Source organism: Melospiza georgiana, chromosome 10, assembly GCF_028018845.1.
Source record: "Melospiza georgiana isolate bMelGeo1 chromosome 10, bMelGeo1.pri, whole genome shotgun sequence".
Lineage (NCBI taxonomy): Eukaryota > Metazoa > Chordata > Aves > Passeriformes > Passerellidae > Melospiza > Melospiza georgiana.
The window spans coordinates 684,342-708,359 of NC_080439.1; the positions used below are offsets into that span (position 1 = coordinate 684,342).

At 54.4% G+C, this 24,018-nt stretch overlaps 1 protein-coding gene across 4 annotated transcripts in view; it reads left to right on the top strand.

Moving 5' to 3' along the window:
- Positions 1-5,910, top strand: part of MBNL1 (muscleblind like splicing regulator 1) — a 45,283-nt gene extending 39,373 nt beyond the window's left edge. For all 4 annotated transcript variants that reach the window (XM_058030778.1, XM_058030779.1, XM_058030780.1 and 1 more), the window contains 2 exons: positions 1,813-1,887; positions 2,662-5,910. In XM_058030778.1, the coding sequence (XP_057886761.1) occupies positions 1,813-1,869 (57 nt within the window). In that variant the 3' untranslated portion in view covers positions 1,870-1,887; positions 2,662-5,910. The remainder of the gene's footprint in view (positions 1-1,812; positions 1,888-2,661) is intronic.
- Positions 5,911-24,018: the final 18,108 nt, after the last annotated feature.

Below are 24,018 nucleotides of genomic sequence, written 5' to 3' on the forward strand. Positions count from 1 at the left end.
TTCGAGCCTTTGCACCTTTACCTGTTGAGCACTACCATTTTGTGCTGCCCCAGCTGTACATCCCTCATTAACCTGTCTGCTTCCTCATCTCTCAAAAATACAATTCCAAATGGCATCATTGCAGTGACACCTAGGCATGCACATCCCGAGCCTCCAAAGGGACCTGGATATTGTAGAATGCCAAAACCAGCCCAGATTAGTCTGCTCAGCAGCTAGCTCGTTCTTCTCTTGAGAAATGTTTGCTGAATGAACAGGGCTTTAAACTTGGCCTAAGAATTTGTGTTGTGAAAAGCTAATTCATAGGTGGGGCTACCTCTGCATATGTGCCACCTCAGCAAGCAACCTCCTGTATGCCCAAAGTCTCTTAATATTGTAGTTATTGCACCAGACAATTACTTTCAGTGTGTCTCTGTATACTGTGCATGTCCTGAGGGTTGTTAGAACAAGACAAGCCACAGAAAAAATAATTATTTTTAAATCCTCTCTCTGTTAGTAACCATGCACTTCCCAGGAAGACCACAGGGAAAGCCTCCTGCTGTAGAATCTGGTCATTTCATGCCTTTCCTCCCCAGAGCCTCATAACACCCTTAGTGCAGTTCTGCAGCCAAACCTCCATATATACATATATGCCCATATATGTATATACCCTGTGAGCAATGCTGAAGGTATTTAATGCCACCCAATGCCGTGTGCCTGCATGCCAAAGGCTTATAAAGATGTGGCCCTTCATCTGCCCGGGCTGGTGTGGAAGGTCCTTGGTCTGTTCGACAGCACTGCCCCTGATGCTGCTCCAGTCGGGTGCCGCAGCCTGTCCTGCAGCAGCAGGAAAACATGGTATGAGAAGCTTCATTCTGCTCCGAGCCCATTTCTGTGGAGTTGGCAATGCTGTGATGTGTGCGCTGCCAGGGGAGGAGAGGGCACACAGGTGGAAAACAGCAGCAGGACCTGCAGTGAGTTAGCTGAGAAGAAACCCCTGTTCTCTTTACTGGGCAGATTCAAGGCCAGCCGTGGTGCCCGTCAGCAAAAAGGGTCTTTCCAAGTGCCACGGCCATGTGGGATTGTGCAAATCCACGCCGTGTCCTAGGCCCCAGCTCAGTTCCCTGTGCCTGGGCACGTCTGCTCCCCTGGGCGCTGCAGCGTCCCTGTGACCCGCGGCCAGGGCGCAGCGTCACCCGTCAGTGGCACTGCTGGCACTCTGTGTAATCCTGGATTGTTAAAGGCACGCTGGGCAGATGGGCCCGTGAGGGGAGCCCCGTGCTCAGCCCTGCGTGTGCAGCCGAGCCCTTTGGGGTTGTTCCCTGCTGGGGAGGCTTTGCGTGCCGGCCGCTCCGCGCGCTGCTGCGGCAAGGGCAGAGCCCTTCTGTGCCGGGCATCTTCACCAGCTCAGGGCATCGCAGGCTTGGCATTCAAACCCCAGGACACCGACAGCAGTGAACACTTCACAAAATCACACTGAACCGAGGCCACTGTAGAGTTCATCATCTGAGACACTGAAAGCACAGAATTTTGTGTAGGCCAACAAAAAGGGCTATTTTCAATTACTGCACTGCATGACTTGTAGATGTTAACTTCTCCTATTTCCTGAACAACCAGTATTAATTATTTATATTTGTCCAGTAGTACTTAACCCAGTTTTCCAATTATAAGTTGCTATTGTAGTACTTCAGTTGACTTTAACTCATAGTTACAATATAAAATCCACCGACTCACAGCTGATCCTCCCTTTCCCAAACTGATGTTCTGTAGCAAATGCTGTGCCTCTGGATGGGCTCATTGCACCTGTCACTCACTGTTTACATTTCTTACCTGTAGATACCCATAATATCTGCCGAACATCTGACTAGCCACAAGTATGTTACACAGATGTAGACATTTGGTCATCAAACAGTAAGTTCCCAATGAGTTGTTGCTGTATTTTTTCTTACTCTTATGTGTGCAATTTGTTGCTGTAAGGGACAGAATGTTTTTAACTTCTTTCTAATAAAACCAGTAAGCTCTGGGGGTGGAGGCTCTGACCCCTGAGGGGCCATTCCTCTCTGGGGGAGATCCCACGGGTACCAGTGGCCACATCATGTGTTAGTTTGCACATGCCCGCCCAGCAGAATCAGGGTTCACAGAGGTTTATGCTCTGTCTGTGGTGACCTCAGCACTGAGCTGAGAGCATGCTTGGGGGGAAGACAATTCCATCAGGTTCTCTTCAGAAAGCATGGCTTTTAAATCTCAAAATTTGGAACTCCAGCATTTCCTGGGTTTGGAAACACTTAATTCTCCTGTTGTTGTGAGATTCCCACCCGTGCAGCCATCCCATCCCAGGATGGTTCCTCTTTTGTGTTACCTTCCTCTCTCCTGTGCTCCATTCCTGCCGTGTTTTTATTGAATTCCTTGGCCATAATGGAATTATTTCTGAGGGTGAGGAATGACCCTTTGGCCACATTGGGTTTGTAACCACAGCTGCTCCTTTCAGCTGAGCATAGACATTGTTAAAGTGCTGGAGTGATGCAGGGAGGGTGGGTGGCACGGGCTGGGGTGGGTGGGATGCCTCGAGTGGGATGGGACGGTTCTGCTGCCCTGCAGGGACACAGCCCCTGTGTGGAGCTGGGGCTGGTGTGAGTGACCCAGTCCTGGCTGTGCCCAGAACACTTTGTGCTCTTCCCTTCCCAGATGGTATCGGCGGCGAAGAGGCCGGACTGGGGTGGGAAGAGGCCGAGCTCATTAGCCATAGTGTATGTAAATACTGTCCAGCAGCACTGGGAACCCCTCAGCAGTGACATCACACATTGCATGTTAACGAGACGAAGCGAGACCGTGGGACTCCACTGCACACTGTTGCCTATCTACTTTGTACATTGAATTGGTATTTGTGCTGAGGTGATTCTCGTCCGGCCCGCAGCATCGTCCGCCTTTCCCGGCGCCGCCGGGCGCCGCTGGGCTCTCCCCACGCCGCCCGAAAGACCGACGATGCTGTAACCAGACATCTATTATGTATTGGTACGTCTGTAGACCAAGATATAATTTTTTAAAGTAAGTTTATTTCTTTCAAGGTTTACAAATAACGAAGGTGCACCTTGTATTTAAAATTGCCATTATAGACGAGAGCGTGCATGCACAGTAATTTTTTGTTTAAGAGTAATATTTTTAATGTAATAGATTGTAAGAAATGAGAAGAGAGGAATCTGACAGAGATGAATGTGCCAAGCAAAACCACAACTGTGTATATTTTAAAGCACATCAATGGCTTTAAGTACCACGTTGTTAAGGATTCTCATGAAGTGCCATAGACTGTACATCCATCAGAGTATTATTTCCACAGTGTTATTTTCAGAACCACGTTTTCACTGACTTGATGAGTACTGATCAGTCAAAGGGCACCATTCTGTTTCAAACCAAAGCTGTCTCAGAAATGGCCAATTGCTCCTCACAGCCAGTGGGCAGCAGCAGAGAGATGCTCCAGCTGTGCATAACCCTTACGGACAATATTACCTATAAACTCTCCCAAGGCGTTGTATGTCGTATTTATGCATAGTTACTGTATAAGGTGATCTGCAAAGGGAAAAGCCATTTCTGAGACACAGTAACAAATGTTTGAGGAACTTCTTTTGCTCTATTTATAGCCTCTGTCTCGAGTCACAAGGACTATAAATGTTTTGCAGAGATGGGTTTCACTTTAATTCATCAAGTCCCGCGTCCGCGGCGACTCTAAACAAAGACGCAGAAGCACTGACAGCAGATGCATGACAAACCAAAATAGGACAAATGAGACGTTAATTAGTGTAGAAATTGGGTGGGTTAATACTCGGGTGAGTTTTATATGTGATTTTTTTTTGTTCAGATTAACTGCTTATAGCCTTAGAAAGCCTTTACAAAATAAAAACAAACAAATAGATGTGCATTCAAGTTCTAAGAATGGATTCATCCAAAGGAATTCCTTTTTGTGGTTTGGATGTTGCAGCCAGTAAAGGATATTTTTGCTCTGTTCAGCCAGGGGCTGCCTGGGGCCAGGCCCCGGGCGGGCAGGGAGGGAGAGGCGCGGGTTCGGTTCTAGAACTCGCCATACTCCGAGTTTACCGCGAGTTTTTATGCTTGAGAGAGATGCTTTATAGATAAGAATGATGTGTTGATTTTCCTGATTGTACTGTACATCTATTAAAGCCTTAGATTATTACATTACGGGTTAAAACCCATACCAATGTAATTTCAATCGTGTTAAGAAAGTATAGGTGACTTCACATGTTATTGTAGTGACTTACCATAGAGAATTTACTTATTTTTTTCTTGTTAAAAGTGTAGTTTTTATTTCTTACATTTATTAGCTCGTTTTCATTTTCTATTACCAGTTGATACCATTTCAGTTCATAGAATTTTGTTTTATTAGAGTTTACTGATGACTTTTTCAAAATACAAAAAAAAAAAAAGTAGTTTTCTTCATAACATACTCAGTTTGGAATCTATATGTAGTGTCTTATGAGTATTCGTATTATTGTTAACTAAATGATTTCTATTTTACTGATCTAATACGACAATGTAAGAATGTCAGTCATTGTTAGTTCTTGTCTAGTTTTCATTCAAAGAACAAAGATCTTTTATATGGATATCTTATAATTATATAATCATTGCTAAGTAAGAAGTTAAGTTGTTGCTATGGCAACAATCCTGGCAGACAATTGAGTAATATTTTGATGATTTATTTTGTTTGTAATTAGTTATTATGAGAAAAAAAAATCTAGTTCCTAGATATTAAAATTTATTTTCTACTGTATCCATTTCAAATGTTAAAATATTGTTTAAATATTTTTTGAAATCCCTGAATATCAGGCCTTGTTATAAATAAGCTGCATAATCAATAGATCAAGGGACTTTTTGTTGATAATCCAAATACTCAAAGTTTACGTAACAAGAATTCTAGTGTGTGTGTGCAAACTCTTGAGGGTTGATTATGCTGCAGTTGGGACGTCGAGAGCGAAGGTTGACTTTTTGCACTTCTGTATATAGTCAAAAAAGAGAGAAACCTGTATAATAGTAAGATCTTATTTTGAATAAAAATGTCTATAATTACAAGGAGTTTTGTTAAGGCTAAATAAAATGACAGGCTGAACAAAATTGCTTGCAAAAGTGGCACAGAGTTAGCACTCCATCCCCCTTCCAAAAAGTTGCTTTGCTTTATGTGGACAGCTTGTAGTTTGCCAGGATTTTTTCAGCTGGAAAGATCTGCCATCCTTCCGAGATCTCATGACTGACAGAAGCTCCACTGGGTCAAATCTGCCTGAAAATCATTAAGAAACAAAAAAAAGGAAAAAAAAAAAAGGAAAAAAAGAAAAAAAAAACGCAGGTACTTCAGCCCATCCAGGGAATCATGGCTCAGATATTCCGTACATTATTCAAAATCTACTGCATGTTTAAAGTATCAAAATATATTAAAGATATATGCTATTCAAACCAGTTTCTGACAATTTCAGTGGTTTCTTGTTCACAAAAAAAGATTCTTCAAAACAAGTACTGACATTCACAGAGTTCAACCATGGACAGGCAAACGGATCAGCACCCGTAGCTGTAGGGTAGGGGATCGTGTTCTCTCGCAGGGGTCCTGTTCTTTCAGCAGGTGAGGAACAGCCTGGGAGAGGTTCCCTTGTCATGGAAGCCGTGCAGGAGCCCGCTCGTGCTGTGGTGCCAGGGCTGGGAGCTGCCACAGTCAGTGATTAATGAATTAATGAATTAACGAGCTGCAGCCCCCGGGCCATCTGCTGGAAGGACGGGCGCGCTTGGGTTTGCTCTTACGTAACCACAGACTTACTTTGCTTGTAGTTGCTCCAGTTATGTACTCTGTCCTGGGCTGCAATTTGGGTTTATGCTTATTTTATTATTACTGCTATAGTTGACCTTGCTGTATGGAAAAAATAAAGTGAAATTGCCCTAATAAAAGTTCTCTTTCTTAATTATCTTTTCCTCTACCAGGTTAAAAGCGGCTCCACTGCGTTACGTAGGCTCAAACGTGTCTGTGCACTTGTGGGACTGCCCACAATTTATTTTATTTGGTACTGGGGCTTCTCTGCACCAGCACGTTCCACCCACAGATGTGTATTAAAATGCCACCTGTTGAGGATATTCCTGTTAGATCCTGGGGGGAAATGCAAAGCACCAGGATCTCAGAATCAGCCCCCGCTGTTGTTACCCTCCTGTGACAACACCTTTGAGGGTCAGGGACACACTGGGACCCCAGGCCCTCCCTGCAGGGAATGAATGGGGCACAGGGAATGAGGGGGCTCGGGGAGCTGGATCCTCAGGGAACTGCAGAACAGGGAGCTGGGCGTGCAGGGAATTGAGGGTGAAGGGAGTGAGGGGAGCTGGGGTTTGGGTTAGGGGTGGGGAGCAGAAACCTGGGGGTGCAGGGAAAGGGGGAGCAGGGAACGAAGGGAACTGGGAAGGGAGGTGACGGAATGGGGCTGCAGGTGAGTGCAGCCCGGCAGCAGCTGACATTAGAGGGAGCTCTGTTGCCACGTGTTGCAGTTCCTCCAGTTTCCCACAAATCACTGATTATCAAAATTTTTGATCACAACGTCACAACTTTAATTGATTGAAGGAAACACCTCGGGGCAGTTGTTTTCCAGGGGGATTGCGGGTGTCTCCTGTGACCCCCAGCACGAACCGGCCTTTCCCAGACAGGTCTGTTGGCCCCGTTCCCCAGCTCAGCACACCTGGACACTCCGTTCCTCGGGGCCGAGCACCCCGGCCCCCGCATTCCCTTTGTGCCATGCTCAGGATGGCACCGGCATCTCATTTATCCCCACATTCGGCTGCCAAGGGCAAACAGCGTGTCGAGCAGCGCCGGTGTTCAGAACTGGCAAAAAGAGTCCAGCTCGATTTTTCTCTGTAGCTTCGGCTGCGGAGGCCCCCAAGTCTGTCCCGGGGCTCTGCGGGGCCCTGGGGCCGGGTCTGTCCCGGGTCCGTCCCAGGGCTCTGCGGGCACAGGGCAGGGAGAGGGCGCGGAGCAGCAGCTCTGCCCGGGGCTGTCGCTGCCGGAGGATTCAGGATTCAGAGCTGGGGTGCCGAGCAGGGCCACGAGAAGGAGCCGAGGCGGCTCGGGAAGCGCGGCTGCGGCACCTCGGATCCCTGCCACCCCCCCGGGATGTGGCATCTCGGTGTCCCTGCCGCCCTTCGGGGATGTGGCGCCTCGCTGTGCCCGCCACCCCTCAGGATGTGGCACCTCGGTGTCCCTGCCATCCTTTGGGCATGTGGCGCCTCGCTGGCCAGTGCCAGGACAATGACAACCACGGGAGCAGCAATGACAACTGTATCAGTGGTGAAAAGAAAAATAAACGGATTTTGTTCCAAGGATCACCTGTGTTTGCAGCTGGGAGGCGTTTCTGAGCTGGGGGAAGGTTCTGGGCCTTCAGGGAGGGAGGAGCAGGAACCTGGGGAGAGTTCAAATCACCTCTGCTCTCTGGGCAGGAAATGGTTGCAGGAAGAAGGAAGCAGAATAATTCTGAGGGTTGTTTTGCTCCAGATATTGGGTGCACCGGGCGTTTTGGGTGCTGGCTCTGCCCTGAGGGGTGGCAGCGCCACCACAGCCAGGGAGACCCCGACTCGCGGTGGCCAAGGGCTCTGGCTGTGCCCACCGTGCCCGTGGCATCGGCAGCCGTTGGCAAAGGGGGGAAATGTGCCCAGAGTGCCTCTTACCAGCTCTGCCAGCTGCTGCTGGCTGCAGCTCCTCAGCTCGTGGTTTCTGGTGCAAAAAGGAAAATGATGTGAACATATCGTTACTGCACAAAACCCTGTTCTGAACATCTGTGCTGAAGTGAAAACTTCATCCTAAAATAGATGCACAGATAGAGAGGAGCAGCTCATAGGAGAGAGCTGGAGGGAATTCACAAAATCCAACTTGGCCTATAAAACTTTTGGGGGGTCCCTGAGCCTGTACCAACATTCCCTTTTGAGGGTCCCCCTGCTCACCTGTATCCACCTCTCCCCATACCTGGTATCAGTCACTTTGTGCCTGTTCTCCAAAACGCCTCCACGCTGTTTAGAGGATGTGTCTCTGCTGTGAGATGCACACCCTGGGTCTGGGCTGCCCTTTTGTGGGGTTATCCACCGGTCATTTCCTTTGGAAGGGCCTCCCGTGGCCTGGCAGTGCCGTACCCCTTCCCAGTGAGCCTGTGGAGCCCCATTGCTGTGAGCCCCCGGCAGAGCCATCAGTGACAGCCCCTTCCTGGCGTGCCCGTTTCACCAGGGCAGGCTGGCTGGAGGTGCTGCTGCCCGGGGCAGCTCTGGCTGCAGTACCTGGCCAGGACTCGGTGCCCAGCCCAGTGCCCTGGGGATTCCCTGCCCTGGGCAGTGGTTCAGAGCCTGGAGTGCCAATTCCCTGCAGAGCGAGGGGCTGGTCCCCCCAGGGTCCTTCCCTGCCGCCTCTGTGCCTTCTGACTCACCGGCAGGTGCATTGAGCAATGCTCTCTTTCCCAATCTGTTTTCGTGCTCAGGAATCCAGCCACCAGGTTGCTTGGAGGGCAGCAGGAGCCCAATCCAGCTGCGAGTTCCCACACGCAGCTCGGCAGGTGCCGGCACAACCCCGCCTTTTCCAGGGAAGGGAGGCAGGGCTGTGCCCAGTGCCCGCTGCTGAGCCCCAGCGGCTGCCACCGGGTGCCATCCTGGTGCCATCTTATTGCAGGGGTTCCACACTGTTGTCTGCTTATCACAAAAGTTTCACACCTTCTTGATGTTGTTTTGTGGGCAGCTCTTCAGAATGCTGATTGCTTCTTCTTCACAAAGCACCCAAGTGACTCCAATTCCCCTCTCACCCAGCCACCCCACTCTTTTATAGCTCTCTTCTTCTCATTGGGTACAGTTGTGACCTGTTAGAGTCAGGCCTGTTCCTAATCTTTGATAATTGGCCCAGCTGCAACCCCTCAGGGATGAGATTACTTTCTACACGATCTTTATTTTCTAATATTCTATCCCCCTACCCCATCCTGCAGCCTGGGCCAGCCCTGGGTGGCTCTCAGGGCGGGCAGGGCAGTGGGGCTGCCCAGGGCCAGCTCTGTCCCCTCCCGTGGGGCTGGCACAGGGATCAGACGGGAGGGGACAGGATGGGGCCAGCCCCGTGCCCCGAGGTGCCCTAACATGGCAATGACCCACGGGCAGCACCCGGTGTTAGAAAGGGCCAGAGCCCCGCTCTGTGTTTGACGTGCCTCTGCCGTGTCATTTCACACTCACTGCTGGAACGTGGCCCTTTCCTATTCCTGGGTATCTCCAGGCATTTTCCTTCTCCCAGCCCCAGCCCCAGCCCCTGGCAGTGCCCACCCCCACTCTGCCCAGCAGGTCAGTGTCCCTCCACCCTGCAGCCAGACACACACACAGCAGCAAGGGACATGCTTCCAGCCCTTTTTCTTTTCTTGCCTCCTTTTTCTCTCCCCACAGTCCTGGGCGAGAGTTTGTGATGCTGCACTTTGAAGGTTCCCACTCAGAACAGATGGGCAGCATTTTCTTGTACTTGGTTTGCACATCCTTTCCACATGCAGTGAATAATGATCACACAAACCAAGCTGCCGCTCCCAAGGGGCACCAGCTCAGACTCCTGCAGGCCAGGAGGGTCGGTGAGGGGCCTGGCAGCCTGAGTGTGCTGCGGCAGTACTCCTGGGCAAACACAATTCTGTATTGTTTTTGTGAGCCCTCCCATCGTCCCCTCCTGAGCCGAAGCCTCATTCTGGGGAGAAATCTGTTCAGCCCAGCACATGATATCTGTCAGCCTTGCTGCGACGCAGTTTTCAAAGGGAACAGGAAGAAACGTGTCAGCGGCTTCGTGTCTCCGCTTGCCTTGGAGCAGGTCCCGTGCCAAGCCGGGGATGCCTTTGGCAGAGCTGCTGCCTGCCGAGCATCCCGGTGCATCCCGGCGCTGCTCCGGGGCCGCGCACCTGGGCCGGGCTGCGGGGGCACCGGGCTGCGGTGGTACCGGGCTGCGGGGGCACGGGAGCCACAGGCTGCGAGGGCACGGGAGCCACAGGCTGCGGGAGCACGGGAGTCCCGGGCTGCGGGGGCACCGGGCTGCGGGGGCACGGAGCCCCGGGCGCGCTCGGCAGCGCCGGCAGCCGGGGCTGAGTCAGCCCGGCCCTGCCGCTCCGGGGGAGGCCCAGCTGTCTCCTCGGCGGCTCGGAGCGGCTCCAGCCCCCGTGCGCGGTGCCTGCCCGCCGCCCGCCGCTGCCGCCGGGAGCAGCGAGTGCCGCTGCCCGGGGATGCCGCGCGAGTCTCGGCGGGGCTGACGCGGGCCGGGCTCCGCCCTCTCCCCGAAAGGAAGGGGACAGGAGCATCGAACCCGCGTTTTTGGAGCTGCTGCCGTGTCCTGCGGCTTTGCCAGTGGGGTCTCTCGCGCCCCTTCTCCTCTCGGGTTCTCTCCCGGGTCGGACCGGGTGGTTCCGGGACAGGGGTGCGGCAGGGGTGGGCTCGGCTCGGAGCTGCGCCCCGGATCAGCGCTGGGGAGAGCCGCGGGGTCGCTGCGGTCCCGCCCCCACCCCGGACCCCGGCGATGCTCGGGGAGCAGCCCCGGCACGCACGGAGCCACGGGCGCTCCCGCACGGATTCCCCGCACAGAGCCGGCCCCGGTGCCAGCCGTGCTGATCCCGCGATGCCTGAGCCCCTCTGTGGGCACCACCCCGGCCGGGGGCCGTCTCTGCAGGCAGGCTGTTGTCTGTTTGTGCAGGGTAAAAAACTAACGGAGATCTGAAATTGCGCTCTTGAGCTTTGGAAGTGGGTGGGGATCACCGCAGCACCGCACAATCCATTAAAAATATAATTCTGTTGCGCTGTGATTAAAATAAAAATTGTTTGCAAATCACGCGGGGATTTGCTGTAATTAAATGTTCATTGTCAGGCTCCTGCTGGGTTGCAGAGCGAGTGGATCTGTCCGTGGAGCTCAGCAGCCCCATTTGCTGCAGGAAGCCACCGTCTGAAAAACGCCAGAGCAGCCGAAGCAGCGCAGGGAGAGCCCGGCCCGGGCGGGCGGAGGGTGGCGGGGCAGGGCCGGTCCCGTGCCCGGCCCGGGAGGGGCAGCGAGCGGGGCCGGGCCCGGGTGGCGCTCACCGGGCACCCCGCGCTCCCCGCTGCGCATTCCTGCATCGCACCGGGGCAGGAACCGCGCGATAACGCGGAAATGTGCCGTGCTTTATCGGGGAGCAACCAGAGCCGCTCACCGGGGGGCTCCGAGGGGCTCGGGCAGCTCTTGGGACGCGCTCTGAGCCCAGGATGGGGACAGTCCCGCTGGGGACAGCCCAGGGACAGCCCCAGGTACCAGCGGCTCCCACTGTCCCACCGGTATTTCCCCTGCCAGGCTGGATCCCATGTTTGCCTTTATTTCCCACTGGCAAGGGAATAAATGCAATGAGAGAGGAAAAATTCTGTCACTCACTCTGCAAAACTGCAAGGGACTGGAACTATTTTAAGAAAGAGGGGAAAAAAGGGTAAAGTTTCACCAAAGGTCTTTTAAAACCAAGGTTAAACAAGGAAAGACTTGGAGATGAGAATTAAGGGACTCGGATAAGCTTTGCTGAGGAGAGGTTTTCTTCCCTGTTAGTTTTGCTTATGGGTTTATGTCAGTTTTATGGAGCTGTACAGTATAATTTATCCAGTCTCTCCTATTTATGGGTACATTTCAGAGTAGAATGCTGTTAGCAGCTTGAAGCACTGCCATGCTCCAGCACTTTGGGTTTAACACCACTCAATGTGAAAAAAAATTAATATTTCGACTGAAAATAGTGAATAGCAGCTATGACTGCAAAAGCTTCGCAGCTCCCTTCAGAGCTGTCGGAGCTGCCCAGGAGGAGCAATGCTGACGGGCTCGGCTCGGGCAGCAGCTCTGGCGGGGCCGGGCGGGCTCTGGGCGAGCGGGCACGGCCCGGAGTCTGTCCCGGGACACCCCGAGCCCTCGCGGGGACACAGAATGGCCCTCGGGCTCTCTGGAGGGGGCAGCGCCTCCGGGCGAGGCTGTCCCGGCGCTCCTCATCCCCGACAGGCACAGACGGACCGGAGCTGTGGGAAACCCCAGCGCCCGTGACTCTGAGCTCGGCGTCTCTGTCAAACACCCGCGGGTTTTCCACGGCTGAGCGCTGCTCCCCAGAGCTGCAGGAAGCTGCAGTCTTTCACAAAACGAGAGAATTTCCAGCGGGAATGAATTTCCTGGGAGCCGGCTCTGCCCCACGCCCGCCCGGGACAGAGCGCTCATCCCCAGCGCCCCTCCAGGGCTGCGTTCCTTCAGCGCGCCTCAGGAATCCGTGCCGGATTCCAGCAAACGCAAAAAGTCGTTAATTATTAAGCAGGGCTGTATCTGGGGGAAGTCTGATAACACAGCCCGGGAGATAGAAGTGTTTGTGTGGAACAGCTGCTTGTGCGGAGCAGCCCGCGGTGGAGGGAAGGGAATTTATAAATAAAGAGTTACAAATTGTCAGCAAAGGCCTTGGCACGAACGGCCCAGAGTTCAGATAAAAGGGGAGCTCTTGAGGATCATTTTCCTCAGGCCTTGAGGAGCATTTGGGAACTTGCAGGAATGAAGATTGTTTGGCCAGCCCCTGAACCCCAGAGAGCTCCCGGACCCGTGCCAGGGCTGGGGATGCTCCGGCTCTCATGTCCTGAGGCACAGCACCCACGGCCACCACACTGAGGGGCAGGGAGGAGCAGAGCCCTCACCTTGCCCGGGTGCCAGGTGTCCTGGCTGAGGGCAGTGCCCCTGAGCTCCCGTGGCACCGAGCAGGGGTGCCGGGCAGGGGCCGTGCCCAGCTCGGAGCCCCAGTGGGGCTCCCCTTCAGCCAGGAAAGGCACGGGACAGCGCTGTGGGGTCCAGGCTGCAGGCAGCAGGAGGAGAAGCTGCATTTCAGTGCCTGGGGAGGGGGAAAGGCCCACAGCCCCAGCCCAGCGCCCCCTCCCCATTCCCCACTCCCTGCTCTGCCCGGCACGGGCCCCTCTCAGTCCCCACAGCCCGGGCACAGGGGCCTGGCCCAGGGAAAAGGGAAGGGACACGGAGCAGTTACCCAGCAGCATCTCCAGGTGTGGGAGCGCAGTGCTGCACAGCCCAGGGCACAGTTCTGCCCTCTCTGAGGGCATGGGCTCCTGCAGGCCGGGTGCCAGCTCTGTGAGGAGTGCAATCTCCTCTTTATTGTTGAAGTAATAAACATGATGTGCGTACACCCCAAACCAAACAAAGCACCACCCCAAACGGTTGAGCTCCTTCACCTGGGATGGCAGGGGAGGAGCAGAGAGCACAGAGGCTCCGGTTCTGCTGCACCAGCTTGGCTCAAGCCCCAGCTTCACCCAGGCTGCGAGGGGGAAGGAAGGTGGCTCCTGGGCAGCGAGAGCTGGCTGCGAACGCACGGCACATCCAGCTGGTGTGCAGAATGAGGAGCAGCTCCCAGCGTCAGGGCTGTGCTGGCAGCACTGGCACACCCAGGGAGGGGAGACTGGGATCCTGGAGGTGCTGAGGGGACAGAGATGGGCTGTGAATGCACGGCACATCCAGCTCGTGTGCACAACGAGGAGCAGCTCCCAGCACTGGCACATCCAGGGAGAGAGGGTTGGGATCCTGGAGGCGCTGAGGGGACAGAGACGGGCTGAGCAGCGAGTTCAGCCCCCTGGCTGCTGCGTGCCTGCTCTGTGTGTGCCCGGGTTCGGCTCATTGACCAGGGGTCCTGTCCTGAGCGAGCGGCTGGTGCTGCTCACCGGGAATTGGTTCTGACCCCCGCTGAATGTTCAGGGGGCTGCGGGGCCCCAAGGGGTTTTTGGTGCAGCTGGCACAGGAAACAGATGCTGCAGCAGATGCTCCCCCCGTCCCCGTGCCCCCAGCTCCGCTCGGCGATTGCGGCCGGGCTGCGGCGGGGCCGGAGGCACCGAGCCCGATCCGCTTCCTGCCCCTGCCCCTGCCCCTGCCGGCCGCGGCCTCTCCGGATGCTCCTGCGGGCACCCAGATCCGCGGAGGGACGCTCTGTCCCGGGATATTTCAGCGGAGCTGGGTCCCGTCATCTCCTCCCGCCGCCCATCCCCGCCCGCAGCAGCAGCAGCAGCGGCGGCGAGGCGCCGGCACCCGGCACAAACCCAGAGGATTTGGCTGCTCACACCCCGAGGCGGCCAAGGAGGGTTTGAACGAGCTGGCACTGCCATTTCCTTGTTTTCAAAGCGGACTTGCGAGGATTTTTGCTGCTCTGCTCCACTGTGGCCCCTTGTGCTGCCCGAGGCACCCACCGCGACCCCAGACCCTGTGTGCAGCCCTGAGCCTTGGGATCATGAACGATCACAAGGGAATCTCACAGTTCAACACTCCCGCAGCCATAATTCAGGTCTCTGACAGCCCTTCCCAGTTCTGCATTCCCGAGTGTTTTACCGGGGTGTAAACTCGGACCATCCCGTTTGCTCACCAGTGAACTGCAGCAGGGCAGGGCTTTGCTCCCTGCCATGGCCAGGCTCCCTCTGGAAGCTCCTGCCCTCCCACCAGCGCTGCCGCCCCCACTTCTCGATTGCAACAGCCTTCGTGGCCAGCCCCACTGGAATTAATTCTGCTTTCCAATGAATCATGCTGAGAAATGTACGGTGTGGGAGCAGCAGGATTATTTTTGCTTCTGTCACGGATGCTGGCAGAGTGACCCCTGCTCCTCCCACTCGGCTGCAGCTCAGCCCGAGGCACCGAAACCCGAGCTGCCCCAGGGAGCCCCGGCCGTGTCCCGTGGGGCTGCGGGGCTGTGGGGCTGTGTCCTGTGGGGCTGTGTCCTGTGGGGCTGTGTGCCGTGGGGCTGTGTGCCGTGGGGCCATGGGGCTGTGTCCTGTGGGGCTGTGGGGCTGTGTGCCGTGGGGCTGTGTGCCATGGGGCTGTGGGGCTGTGTGCCATGGGGCTGTGTGCCATGGGGCTGTGGGGCTGTGTGCCGTGGGGCTGTGTCCTGTGGGGCTGTGTGCCATGGGGCTGTGGGGCTGTGTGCCATGGGGCTGTGTGCCATGGGGCTGTGTCCTGTGTCCTGTGGGGCTGTGTGCCATGGGGCTGTGTCCTGTGGGGCTGTGTGCCGTGGGGCTGTGTGCCGTGGGGCTGTGTGCCATGGGGCTGTGTCCTGTGTCCTGTGGGGCTGTGGGGCTGTGTGCCGTGGGGCTGTGTGCCATGGGGCTGTGTGCCGTGGGGCTGTGGGGCTGTGTGCCATGGGGCTGTGTCCTGTGTCCTGTGTCCGGTGGGGCTGTGTGCCGTGGGGCTGTGTGCCATGGGCCTGTGTCCTGTGTCCTGTGGGGCTGTGTGCCGTGGGGCTGTGTGCCGTGGGGCTGTGGGGCTGTGTCCTGTGAGGCTGTGTGCCGTGGGGCTGTGTGCCGTGGGGCTGTGGGGCTGTGTCCTGTGGGGCTGTGTGCCGTGGGGCTGTGTGCCGTGGGGCTGTGTGCCGTGGGGCTGTGTCCTGTGTCCCGTGGGGCTGTGTGCCGTGGGGCTGTGTCCTGTGTCCTGTGGGGCTGTGTCCTGTGTCCTGCGGGGCCATGGCTCTGCGATGGCCCCAGCCCAAGGGGAGGCTCTCAGAGCCGGGTCTCAGGCACAGCTCAGCCTCTGCTCTGACCCCGCTCTCTCTGCCCCTGGGGCACCGCGCAGCAGCCTCAGGGCAGCAGGGGATTCCAACAGGCAGCAGGATTCCAGCAGCAGCCCCTTCCCGACCCTGCTGCTTCAGTTCTGCAGAAATCTGGGCAGGGAAGAGGCAGAGCTGCCGAGAGCTGGCAGGAGTCCTGTGCTGTGCCCTTCCACAGCACTTTGCCAGGGCAAAATGTGAATGGTTTGGGTTAAAATCCAGCTTTTTCTTAATCTGCCCTGGCAAAGAGAACCGGCTCCAAATAGATCTTTGTTTTGATTCAAGAGTAAAATGGTTTCTCCAAGGAAAAAAGCAAACCAACAAACAAACAAACAAACAAACACAGCCACCTCCACAGCTCCTCCTGCCCAGGGGTGGAGGAGCATGTTGTGGTTTGTTTTCATAGGAAAATCAGCCTTTGTTGGGAGCGTGATTCAAACGTGTAGGGACTGGGACTTGGATCAGTTTCCAGGGTTTAGCAATAGTTTGCAGCACGCGTGTGATTTCTGGTGAGCTGTGTGATGAGGAGCGGCCCGGCTGCAGCAGTGGCAGGGAAGGGCTGCGCAGGGTTTGCCACGGTGCTGCCCCAGGCAGAGCTCCTCGGTGCCAGAGCCGCCTGGGGCCTGGAATTCACACTGTAGGGAACAGCATCATTGCCTGGGGAGAAAGGCCTGCGCGTACCTGGGGAGATATTCCACCAGCATTTAAGGGGAAATGTTTCTGTGGAGGGTGTGAGTGGGGTCCCAGGGGAGCTGCCCTGGGGTCTGTGTGCAGGCTGTTCTGTTTGTGGGTCCCTGACTGTCCCTGGGGTCTGTGTGCAGGCTGTTCTGTTTGTGGGTCCCTGGCTGTCCCTGGGGTCTGTGTGCAGGCTGTTCTGTTTGTGGGTCCCTGACTGTCCCTGGGGTCTGTGTGCAGGCTGTTCTGTTTGTGGGTCCCTGGCTGTCCCTGGGGTCTGGGTGCAGGCTGTTTGTGGGTCCCAGGGGTCTGTGTGCAGGCTGTTTGTGGGTCCCTGGGGTCTGTGTGCAGGCTGTTTGTGGGTCCCTGGGGTCTGGGTGCAGGCTGTTCTGTTTGTGGGTCCCTGGGGTCTGTGTGCAGGCTGTTCTGTTTGTGGGTCCCAGGGATCTGTGTGCAGGCTGTTCTGTTTGTGGGTCCCTGGCTGTCCCAGTCACTGCAGCAGGGTCCCCGGGGGCCAGGCTGGGCCCGTGCCCACCCCAAACCATGCCAGGGGTCCCGGGGTCCCTCAGGGCAGGCTCTGGGGGTGCTGCTCACGCCCCTGGCTCTGTCCCTCCCATTTCAATGTGGTTTGAAGAGGATCCTGCCCCCGGCTCCTGCTGTTGCCCATCCCAGCCCTGGGTTTGCCCATTCCCAGCCCCTCCGGGGGATGCTGCTCCTGCTCCTCCTGCCCCGCTGCTCTGCGCAGAGCCCAGGTGCCACCCCTGCAGCTGCTGCCTCAGAAAAAGCCAATTTCCAGCCTTTCCTGACAGCAGCACTGAAGGAAGGAAGGGAGTGGATGAGTGAGTGGCCTCCCACCTGGAAAATACCTTTTCTGCCTCCTGCATTGAAACCATCCCGCTGTGAGCATTAATACTTCTTCTGCAGCTCTAGGAAATACAATAATAGGTTGCACATTCAAACCAGCTGCTCGCTTATTTTTTTCAACTGCCTCTGAAAAATGCCTGTAATTAGGAAAAATCTATAACAAGAAGTACAAACAAATCAATGTCTTTCATTAGCCATAAAGAGTCGGCACTCTGCCTTCACTGCGGCTTTATTAAATTAGAATAATGAAGCAGAAGCCATAGAAAGCAAAACAAGAGCTTTGGAAAGGGCTGAAAATACACAGATGTCAGGTTAGAAACACGTTTCAAATTTAAGTGTGAAGCTGTAAACACATTTGCTTGTGCTGTTCTGATGCCTCCTCTGCAAGGCTGTGGGAACCTAAAAGAGTATATATATATAGGAAATACATATATATGTATGAATATATGAAATATATATTTATATATTCATATATATTTATATATAATTTTATATATTTATACATATTTACTTATTTATATATTTAAATATTTCAATATTTACATTTGTATTTATGTTTTCCCTCCTACTTCCCTGTGAAGGGTATTTAATCTCCTGTGCCAGGACACTTTGCTGGTGCAGGAGGGTGTCAGGATGGGCACCCAGGAGCCTCCCCCAGGTGTGATCCCTGCCCACATCCTCCCCTCCTGGCCTGGCTCTGTTCTGTTCTGGGCACACACAGGGCACTGAGGATCAGCAGTCCCAGGACAAAACACGGACAGGCTGCTCAAGGACCTTGCAAGCACCTGAATAAACCAATTTTGATGCATTTTACTGCTTCAAAGATCATTGTGTCCCATTTGTTTCTGCCATGTGGTAGTTAGCTACTTTCGAAGAGCAAACCAAAACCAACCTTTTCATTATCAGCAGAAAATACTTTCAAAAATCTTCACCTGTGTCTTTTCTAATGCCGAGCTGTGAGCTGGAAAAAGAAGTCTTGCCCTTAATTTCCCTGAAATGGAAGAGCCGTGGGGCTGGGGCAGGGTGGGCACGGCAGGTCAGCCTGGCAGGGCTGGCTGGAGAGCGGCTGTAAATTGCTTTTTGCTGGCTGATTTAAGGCTGTAAATTGCTTATTGCTGGCTTGTTTGAGGCAGGATTTCTGCAGCCTGGTGTGTGGAGCCGTGTTTGTGCCCAGCAGTGCCCTCAGCACCTGGGCTGTGTGGCTGAGTCCTGTGGGGCACCTTGGGGCTCGGCTGTGGGGAGGAGCAGGAGCTGACCTGGCCTTGGAGCCCGCACCGAGCAGGGGAATCTGAAATTCTCCACCCGAATTTGTCCTTGCAGAGCGTCCCCGGGGCTGGGAAAGCGCCCAGCCTGGCCTGAGGCGCTGCGGGGACGGAGCCCTGGCCAGCCTGGCCCTGAGCAGCCAGCCCGGGACTCAGCTCTCCCAAGGAATGTTTGTTTTACTGCTGTGGCACGGGCTGACAGCACCACAAACCCCCCAGCCCAGGATAATTGAATATTCATCTCCTGCGAATTCTATTAATTCTGCGTCTCTTGTTCGCAGGAGCAAAATAATTGCTGTAATTTCATTTCAAAACCCAAAGTCAATAACCACGAGCCTGTCATTTCTCTGTGCTTTCACTGAGGATTCGCTGCCTGCTCCGTGATCCCTGCTAGAACAGCACGTTTATTTGTGCATTTCTCTGCTAAAGCCCATTTGCTCTAAGTGGCCCAGTTGACACCACCAGAGAATTCTTTGCCCTGGTTTTAAAAAGCCTTTTAAAACTCTGCCTTAATTTAAATGGGAAAATATAAATTAAATTATGTGGTTTGGTGCCCGTTAGTGTTTCCTCACTCCCCTCACCAAAGGTTCTGCATTTTGTTCAACAGCTCCAAAGGAGATGTGCTTTAATATTAATCAGTGCTAAAAAATAATTTTTTAAAAATCAGGTTTTACCCACTAGAGAAAAGCACAGAGAAGGGATGAGGTTTAAACACGCGGCATTGGGACCGGGCATGCAGGGCAGGCACGGGGAAGCTGCTTGTCAGGGAGCTGTAAAAAGCAGGTTTGATGTTTTCTGCACAACCTCCACCGTGACAGAAGGCTCTGGACCTGACCTTCCTCCTTGCCCCCTTATCTCCCATCAGTGTTTACAGATATGCTGATTTCTCATGAAAGAGCAGCTGCTGCTCCAGAAAGCAGGGTCACTGGGCCACAGGGTACCCCTGCCACAGAGCAATTCCTTTGGCCAGGGGCTGCTGCTGGGGCTTGTGCACCGGGGAGGGGGCGAGGGAGCAGGGACACGGCAGGGACACGGCAGGGACAGGGCAGGGACAGGGCAGGGACATGGCAGGGACAGGGCAGGGACACCACAGGGACATGGCAGGGATGCGGGCTGGTCTCTCTGCTCTGCTGCCCAGACCAACAGGAGCAGCCTGGAGGGCTGCAACCTCAGAATCACTGCCCTGCCCTGGAGGGGACTTGAGAAAGGCTGACTCGAGCAACCCTGTGGGGTGGCTGGGTCCAGGCTGACGTGCCAGGCAGGGGAGGTGCTGCCATCCATCATCCATCCATCCATCCATCCACCCATCCATCCATCCATCATCCATCCATCATCCATCCATCCATCCATCCATCCATCCATCCATCCATCCATCCATCCATCCATCCATCATCCATCCATCATCCATCATCCATCCATCCATCCATCCATCCATCCATCCATCCATCCATCATCCATCCATCATCCATCCATCATCCATCATCCATCCATCCATCCATCATCCATCCATCCATCCATCCATCCATCCATCCATCATCCATCCATCCATCCATCCATCCATCCATCCATCCATCCATCCATCCATCATCCATCCATCATCCATCCATCATCCATCCATCCATCATCCATCCATCCATCCATCATCCATCCATCATCCATCCATCATCCATCCATCCATCCATCCATCCATCCATCCATCATCCATCCATCCATCCACCCATCCATCCATCATCCATCCATCCATCCATCCATCCATCCATCCATCCATCATCCATCCATCATCCATCCATCCATCCATCCATCCATCCATCCATCCATCCATCATCCATCATCCATCCATCCATCCATCATCCATCCATCATCCATCATCCATCCATCCATCCATCCATCCATCCATCCATCCATCCATCCGTCATCCATCCATCCATCCATCCATCCATCCATCCATCCATCATCCATCCATCATCCATCATCCATCCATCCATCCATCCATCCATCCATCCATCCATCCATCCATCCATCCATCCATCATCCATCATCCATCCATCATCCATCCATCCATCCATCCATCCATCCATCCATCCATCATCCATCCATCCATCCATCATCCATCCATCCATCCATCCATCCATCCATCCATCCATCCATCATCCATCCATCCATCCATCCATCCACCCATCCATCATCCATCCATCATCCATCCATCCATCATCCATCCATCCATCCACCCATCCATCCATCCATCCATCATCCATCCCCATCCATCCATCATCCATCCATCCATCCATCCATCCATCCATCCATCCATCCATCCATCCATCCATCATCCATCCATCATCCATCCATCCATCATCCGTCCATCCATCCATCCATCCATCCATCCATCCATCCATCCATCCATCCATCATCCATCTGTCCATCCATCCATCCATCATCCATCCCTCCATCCCTCCATCCCCATCCATCCCTCCATCCCTCCATCCCCATCCATCCATCCATCCATCCCTCCATCCCTCCATCCCCATCCCTCCATCCCTCCATCCCCATCCATCCCCATCCCCAGTTCACCAAACCCCCAGATTTGCCCTCAGAGCTGTGATGCCATTGCTTGTGCCGTGGGCTGGGCAGGTTGATCCCACTCCTCATTACTTTCCAGCAGTGCTAAGCTGTGGCTGCTCCTTCCTGGGCTGCAGGCAGGCCGAGGGCTTTGCCAGGGCTCCTGAGGCAGCTCCCCGAGCCAAACAGATGAAGCCTCATTAGCACCTGTGGCAGGGAGGTGTTTATTTCCATTAAGACAGCGTGGAGTGTGCCTTCCTGCCAGGCACAGCACAAACACAGCGGGAGACAGAGCCCTGCTCCCCTCTGTCAGCGCTCCCTCATCTCTCACACGCTGTTGGACCAGCTGAGCAAACCAGACTGGGCTGCAAACAAGCAGCTTGGCTGTTTTCAGAGACCTCCACAGAGAGCGGATATGAGGTTTCATATCAACAAGAGATCAATCCCCAAATCATCCATTTTACTCTACCTTATAAATCATGTGCTTTGTTGCATATTTTATCAAATATACTTTCAAGCCACATGGAGAAATGAGAATGTGGAGAATCCCTCCAATGTCTTGCAAATTATTATGCAAACAGATTTTCAAGAAAATCATAATTTCTCTTTTAAATACATCTGGGACAGGCATGCTGCTGCAGAGGTGCCACTTCCTGCTCCTCCTGCCCGTGCCCCGTTTTGGGCTAAACCTGAACTTAGTTCCTGTGCAGCCTGCTCCTGTCCATTGGGCTCCTCACCAGAACAGGACAAAACACCTCAGTCTGTCGTTTGCAATGGGAGTGTCGGGCATGAATCAGTGTGCCAAGGGAAACCCAGAGCTCTGTGCCAGGGTGCTGCTCCTGGGCATGAAGCATGAGCTGTTTTTAGGAAACCCCCGAGACCCAGAATGGTTTGGGGTTGTTCCTTATCAGATCCATCCCCGCAGATCTGGGAGAGCAGTTCTTTTACCTGCCCCCTTTATAATTGATTTCACCTCATTTAGGAATCAGAGCAGCAAAAAGGAACTCACAGAGGAGGTTCTGCCTTCCCACCCCCAGGTTGCTGTGGTTCCAAGTCAGTGGTGATCTTGCCCCCCCACTAAATATGAGACTTTAAAATCAATCATTAATAGCTTTAAAAGGTTTGTACAGCAACAACCAGGCTCACTCATGTTTGAACATTAACAGATGTATTTTTCCTTAACAGTGGGTTCTTTTAGTCAAATTCTAGAGGTTATAAAAAGGATTATCTATGCCAGTGATTTTTTTTCCGGTACATTTTTAGACTGGGCTCATGGAATAAGCTCCCGAAGCTCCAAATTGAAAAGACAAAGGTTAATCCCTTAAGAGCTGGATAAACAATCAGTCATTAAGGGATGGAAAGCACTAGCACAGGGCGAGCAGAGGCTCAAGGGCAGCAGGGGAAGGTGCACTGGCCTCACCTGGGTGCGGGTGCCAGGCCCTGCTGCCAGGGGTGTGGGGTCCCAGTGCCACAGCAGGGACAGAGGGCCATGGCTGGGAGTGCAAACCAGATGGGTTTATTGGTGTTTGGTATTTCAGCAGGGAGGAGGGAACGTGGGGACAGAGGGTCCCTGCAGCAGGGCAGCCCCCAGCGCTGCAGAGCTGTGCATCTCCAGCTAAAGCTGTGCTTCAGGGGCTGCCCTGCGCTGGAAACGGCCTTGGGAGGAGTGCCAGGGGTCTGCTGCAGTGAGGGCTCAGCTGGCATGTCTGTCCTGCAGGGTCAGCTTTGGGGCTTTATTTCAGGTACTGATGTGCCTCTGTGTTTGCTCCTTGGCACCACCTCCCTCCTCACCATCCCTGGGAGCTGCTGAGCTCCACCTTCGGCTGTCGTGTGCAGACAGAGGAGTCCCGAGCTCAGCGTGGAGGGGCACAGGGGCTCTGAGACAGGAACGCGTTCATCTGACGGGTTTCAGGCCAGGGGCAGCACCGAAACCAGCCGGGAGCTTCAGGTCATGAGAGACAGGACAGGGAGCAGCCAGGAGCACCTGGTGATGAGGGGCAACTGTGCCCCACAGCTCCAGTAATGAGGGGTCGCTGTGCCCCACACTGTGCCCCACACAGGGCTCACTGTGCCCCACGCTGTGCCCCAGTAATGAGGGGTCACTGTGCCCCACACAGCCCTGGGGATGAGGGGTCACTGTGCCCCACACTGTGCCCCAGTAATGAGGGGTCACTGTGCCCCACACTGTGCCCCAGTAATGAGGGGTCACCGTGCCCCACACAGGGGTGATTGTGCCCCACACAGGGGTCACCATGCCCCACACAGCCCCCGGAGGAAGGAGGCCAGAGCAGCCAGGGACAGAGAGCTGCAGCATAATGAGGGAGGGAACAATGGCTGGGAAGAGATGAAAGGATCTGGCTGGGGAGACAGCAGTGCAGAGGTGTTGCTCAAGGTGCTCCTACCCCTATCTGTTTCAAACCTGTTGGAAGAGAGCTCAGAAAAAGGGGGCTTTTAATGCTCAGTTTAAACTCCTGACACTTCTTTGTCATTACTGCATGTTCAGATTTTCCTGAAATAAAGTGAGAATTGGCATCAGGCTAAAAATCGGGATTCATTATGTGGCAGCACTAGACTGAACGATTTGATTCCCATTTCCACGACTGGTATGTTCCAGGCCATTCCTTCCCTAGTTGACCCTCGGGCAGGAGTGGGAGGCAGCGAGGGAGGGCAGTTTGCAGAAGGACAGACGGCTCTGGGGACGGACAGGGGGAGCTGGGGCTGTGGGCAGGAGGGGGCTCCGGCTCCAGGACCACTTGGGCTTCACCCTGGCAGCAGGGGTGAAAGGTGGGTGGGAATTGCACCTTGCTGCTCCTCGTGTGCCTGCTTTGCACCAGCAGGGCCAGAGCAGCTCTTTGGACCCATTAGGCAGAGCCGTGGGGATCATTGCCGGAGCTGTGGGTGCTCCAGGCCGGGTGCAAGGGGAGCAGAGAGGTGTCGGAGCTCAGGGCATCCCTCTGGGTGTCCAGAGTTACCAGGGACCCCACTGGGGGGCTCAGAGACCCTGGCCCGCAGCCCAGAGCCCCTGGGGATTTGATTGTGACCCCTGGAGCAAGTTACCAGCTTTGTATGAGGACGTGAAAGTCACAGAAGTTTAAACAGTATAATAATAAAAT